The sequence below is a fragment of the Vicia villosa genome, linkage group LG2 (assembly GCF_029867415.1).
Source record: "Vicia villosa cultivar HV-30 ecotype Madison, WI linkage group LG2, Vvil1.0, whole genome shotgun sequence".
NCBI lineage: Eukaryota > Viridiplantae > Streptophyta > Magnoliopsida > Fabales > Fabaceae > Vicia > Vicia villosa.
In genome coordinates, this window is record NC_081181.1 from 39,901,062 (window position 1) to 39,907,061 (window position 6,000).

The 6,000-nt window shown below is 33.7% G+C and overlaps 1 protein-coding gene across 1 annotated transcript; it reads right to left on the minus strand.

The window, feature by feature from the left end:
• Positions 1 to 2,405: 2,405 nt before the first annotated feature.
• Positions 2,406 to 2,972, minus strand: LOC131648902 (uncharacterized). The gene has a single exon (XM_058918636.1). It carries the CDS (start codon positions 2,970 to 2,972, stop codon positions 2,406 to 2,408), a length of 567 nt encoding a protein of 188 aa, XP_058774619.1.
• Positions 2,973 to 6,000: the final 3,028 nt, after the last annotated feature.

The window sequence follows — 6,000 nt, forward strand, 5'->3', positions numbered from 1 at the left end:
TTTCTCATTCTTTTCAAAATCAAAGTCAAAATTCTACTGTTTCGAGTACAAAATCGAACCTTTTGTTTGTATCCGGTGAAAGGATAGATTTTTAAAGGAAATAAGGATAAAGACCTTACAACTCAGGGTAGACCTCCTAGTTTGCTTGCTCAAATCAAAACAAACAAAATTCTCATACACTGTTGTTTTTCAAAACAAAACTTTCAAAAAAAGACAATACTTTGTATACATCCAAACACGGATTATTACAAAGTTAACGTTCTTTTCAAAACATCTTTCGAAAGATAAACAAGCATTTTGTATACATCCACATACGGATCATTACAAAATTCAATTTACAAAGGTATTTGAAGCCACATATGAGCATTCTAAAGCAATTGAAAAGTGATCGAAAAACAAGTGAGCTAAGCAAACTTAAGAGCCCATGGATAACCATGGATACAAAGGGTGCTAACACCTTCCCTTTGTATAACTTACCCCCTTACCCAGAATTTCTTAAAGGTCTTTTTTCTGTTTCTTTTATAAACCTTTCCTTAATTGGATAAAATAAAAGGTCGGTGGCGACTCTGTGAATTTTCAAAATGCGAACGCATTAAGCGATAAAAAAGAGTCAGTTCACGTATCTCTACAGAACAGAGGTATGGCCCGGGATTAAAAAACGGAGGTCCACAGAACTGGCGACTCTGCTGGGGACATACTTTCAAAAACAAAATGTTTTCAAAAGGGGTTACCTTAAGAGAATAGATCACTTCGATGTTTTCAATTGATTGACTTGATTGCTCTATTTTTCAAAGGTTTGTTTGGGTATTTTGCTTATGTGAAAGATTCTAACCCGAATCTCGAGATACCTTAAGTATATGACAATAGACCAAGGAAACTGTACGGCATGTACCGATACGGTTGATCTGGTAGTCATCGTTAGTGCGATACTTTGGTTTATACTGATGTCCCTTGAAAACGATCAAGGAGTATATTAGGCTTCCGAAATGTCATTAAACACTAATTTGTCTTAGAACCTTTTTAGTTGAACTTGACTTGTGGCCTATTAAGTGGCTAGCTTTGAAATTGATCGAAGTTAGTTATCCTCGAGGAATATTTTGATCGGCCGCTCGAGCGCCGTATTGAGATGTTAATTCCAAGGATCATAGAACCCGAATACTATTCTAGGACAGGTTCTAACCAACTCAACTTCAGTGGGGAGGGTATCACCTATCAGCTCCATGCAAGCCTTTAAACCTAAGGCTATTGTTTGATTTGTTTTTGTGTGCCACATGTTTGCATCATAAGCATATCATTTTTGCACCAAACACTTCAAGGATCAAAGAGTTTACCTTTGTTTTTGCAGGTAATGGCTCCCGCCACCAAAGATTACATCCGAATCAACATCTCAACGGTACCATCTGAACTAAAAGACTTAGTCTCAGAATTCCCCAGGAATGTTCAATTCACTGAAAGGCATGGTCACCTACTCCATTTGGTTACCTCAAAATTTGAAGAAGACATGATACGGGTCCTGTTCCAGTTCTTTGACCCTGAACATCATTGCTTTACCTTTCCTGATTACCAGTTGGTACCCACTTTGGAAGAATTCTCTGAACTAATGGGATTGCCTGTTCGAAATCAATTACCTTTCACTGGTTTAGAAAGGATTCCAAAACCTGAAGTCATTTCTGCTGCTTTACATCTGCGAAAATCAAAAATCGAGTCCAATTGGGAAACAAAGAGTGGAGTTAAGGGTTTGCTTACCAAGTTCTTGTTAGAAAAGGCTCGACTACTGCTAGAAAACAAAAGTTATCCAGCTTTTGAGGAAGTTATGGCACTTTTGATCTATGGGTTGGTTTTATTCCCAAATCCCGACCAGTTCATAAGTGTACACATCATCAACCTTTTCCTAATCCGTAACCCGGTACCAACATTGCTGGGAGACATTCTACATTCTCTACACACTTTTCCCGACTCTGTGAATTTTCAAAATGCGAAAGCATTAAGCGATAAAAAAGAGTCAGTTCACGTATCTCTACAGAACAGAGGTATGGCCCGGGATTAAAAAACGGAGGTCCACAGTCGTCTACAGGGCCCTCAGTAATCATGACATCCACCAATTGGCGTTTCCCTATCTTTGGTTTAGAGGCTCTTCCCAAATTAGCCCTAGCATGCTTCGCTGGGTTTCTTCGCGTCCATTTCCTTTTTTGATCCCCCACATCCTTTAAAGCTTTATTCGGAATGTGTAATTATGTAGACAGCATCACGACCCCCAATGTTTCAGCTACTGTTTCCATATCAAGGTTGTTCTTTGAACCGTCCCCTTCGCCCTTTTTGTTATCACCTTGTTGATTTGTAGATGATTGAATTTGTTAAACTTCTGCATCCTCCCCTTTATCTTTCCCTTAAGCTTCACAGCGGCTCTAGCTAGACGACGCATTGAAGAGTTCCCAATTGCACAGACTAGAGCTTGAATCCCGTTTTTTGAACTCATCCGTGAGTTTTGGCAGTGGTGAAGCCCTCAACCATTGACCAAAAGCTAGGTCCTGCTCTTCTATATCATCAAACCCCTCTTCATTGAGTTCCTCAACTGCCTCACAATCTTTGATCTGGTGGCCCATTCTCCCACATATGAAGCAGAAAGTAGGAAGCCTTTCATATTTGAAATGGACCCTAATCTTTTTACCTTTGAAAGTGACGACTGTACCACGTTTCAATGACTCCTTCAGATCCGTAGTGAATTTGATACGCAGAAACCTCCCATTTCTACTAGTTTCTCTAACATCCATTTCCTCAAAGATACCTATAATATTCCCCAATTTCTTCTCCATAGTCTCAGATCTAAGGATGAGAGGGAGATCGTAAATTCTAACCCAGAAGGAGCTGAAGTGCAGGTCAAGATCAAAAGGTTGTTCCTCACCTGAGATGCGTTTCAACATAAGAAGGGCTCTATCAAAAATCCATGGGTCAGATTTTAGAACGTAATCCATGTTTCTTTTCGAATTAAATTTGAAGAGAAATAGGTTTTTGCTTAGATCTTGGACTTCCATCGTGTGCTTCAGCTTCCATGCGTTCAACATTATACTCTTAAAAGCTCTGCTATTGAAATTACTTTCTGTCCACAATTTCCCAGCTAGGGTTCTTTAGAGTGATTCATCTTCAAAAAGCTCCCCCTCATCTGCTACCACTCCTTCCTTTTCTTCTTTAGAGAGGGTAAATTCTTTCCACTTTTCCATATCTCAGAGAAAATCACCACCACCGCGCTAAAAAAAGAAAAAAATGGTCCACCCAAGGAGATGAGAAGGAACCTAATAAAAAACGATAGGTTGAGAAAGCCAGAGATCCTGGGAAGAAAGCCACTACAACCAATTAAGGAGGAGGGCGAAAAGACACGATAAGATTTTTAGAGAGAGAAGGTCTGCCTTCTCTCTAGAAATCATGTGAAACTCAATTAATTAAAAGGGACAATACATTTGATATACATACCAGTTTGTATATTAAGGTATATATTTCATGAAACAGAATGACGGTACAGTATAAAAATATCAAATCAGATTCTCAATCTATCTCTAAATTAGAAATCACGTGAAACTCAATTAATTAAAAGTGACGATACAATTGATATACATACCAGTTTGTATATTAAGGTATATATTTCATGAAACAGAATGACGGTACAGTATAAAAATATCAAATCGGATTCTCAATCTATCTCTAAATTTCACCAATGTAACAATTACTATCATCAAAACATGTTTCTAACAACAATTTCTTGAATTCTCAACAAAACCTAACATATCAAAAACCTAAATTAGAAGAACAAAATCCTTAAATCATATTAATCTACCCATTGACCCAATCATACTAACCAATAATAATAAGGATTCTCCCTCTTACCTCTTTGATTTCTTGAAACTCTAGCTTTTGTTATTCTCCTCTCTTAGTCTCCTTTCTCCTCTTTCTCTTCTCTTGAAAATAAACAAATGAAATGATGTCTCTACTCTCTTCAAACCCTTACTATCTTATGTTTTAATGGGAAAATAACTTAATGTCTCATATTTCCGATCTAATCTTAATTACTCGGAAAATTCTCATAACGCTAAATATTAGCTCATTAATATTTCTAATACTAAAAATATTAAAATTTTCGATTAAATATCGATCCGCTTTCCAAAACTCATACCAATTAAATCGTCCTAAAACGCGAAAATTTCAATAAACATCACAAATGACTAAATTAAGCAAGTAATTATTTTTCCGGACGTTACACCTATCATAGGCTCTTTTTCTTGGCCTAGCCTGACCTTTTTTAAAGTCTGGTCTGACCTGAAAGCCTATTTAAGAGCTTGTTTCTAATTAAGGTTTTTAATTAATCTATATTACTTAAGTCTTATAAGTCGACCTATATATGAATATTTAGGCCGATCTATTTAGTTTTTGTTCTAATATATATATATATATATATATATATATATATATATATATATATATATATATATATATATATATATATATAGAGAGAGAGAGAGAGAGAGAGAGAGGAGGGATATTCTTACTCTAAGAGTAAGTTATTAACACTTACTCCACATCTTGACCATTAGTTCTACTCAATCTAATGACTAAAAATAATAAGCAATTAAATGTGGAGAGAGAAAATAATACTCATTAATTTTAACAATTAGATTGAGAATAATTAATGGTCAAGATGTGGAGTAAGTCTTGATAACTTACTCTTCGAGTAAGAATATCCCTCCTCATATATATAGAGGAGGGATATTCTTACTCCAAGAGTAAGTTAGTAACACTTACTCCACATCTTGACCATTAATTCTATTCAATCTAATGGCTAAAAATTATAAGCAATTATATATATATATATATATATATATATATATATATATATATATATATATATATATATATATATATATATATATATATATATATATATATATATATATACACGTCAACCTATTTAACATTGTTTTTTTAATATATATGTATATATAGTCCATTCAGTTTAGCCTATTTTTAATATACATGAAAATATAAGCCGACTTATAAGGAGTAGGCTAGGCCATAGTCTCCTGTAGATCGGTCTGACCTATTCTCACTTTTAGTTAAAACATTTCAAAAATAAAAAATATATTAATGATAAATATTATATAATATTATACTTTTAAAAAAATAAAAGACTTTCTACATTTTTTAAAAAAACTTATTTCCAAAACCCTTGATTGCCCTCATCTTTTATTTCGCAAACAGAACCAAAGAATTGATATAAATTGTTACATATTATTTTATATGTCGGTTTTACAAGAATGGGATGAGTGGGGTAACTCGCTCCCATTGATTTTGTGTGGCTTAATTAAGCTCGACGTAAATTCAGTTCCAGATTGTCCCTAAACCCAATAACAAAGTTCTTAGTTGTAGGGACACCAATTGGACGTTTTCCTAACTTCATCTCTTTTATGGGCCTAAAACAAGCTAGACTAAGATAATCTTGAGAAATTAACCTGTCACTAAAAAAATCTAAAAAATAACTTTGTTGAAAGTTTTCTTATAAAAATCTAAAATCTGTTGAGCGACCGGAAATTTCAAGCACATAGAAAAAATGTTTAAAACAATGAGATTTTTCTCAAAAATTTTGAAATTTTTGTAAGATTTTATCAGAAATTTTGAAATTTTCGGTAGATTTTATCAGAAATTTTAAAATTTCTAGGAGATTTTACCAGCAACTTTGAAATATCTTGAATTTTATCAAAAATTTCAAAATTTATAGAATTTTACCAAAAATTTTAAAATTTTCGTAACTAATTGCAACTACCAGAAATTTTTAATGAACTACTGAAAATTTCTTCTATATATCAAAAATTTCAATATTATATTAAAAATTTTGTTCGGAAAAAATTATTCTCATTTCACAAAAAATAATTTTAAAATAATGAAAAATGAGGAGTGTACAATAAAATTCTCGATAATTTTGTATGATCAGCACTCTCAAATCTAAAAAAACAA

Coding starts and splice junctions, on each gene's coding strand:
- LOC131648902 (XM_058918636.1), bottom strand. CDS start 2,972: ATGGATTACGTTCTAAAATCTGACCCATGGATTTTTGATAGAGCCCTT.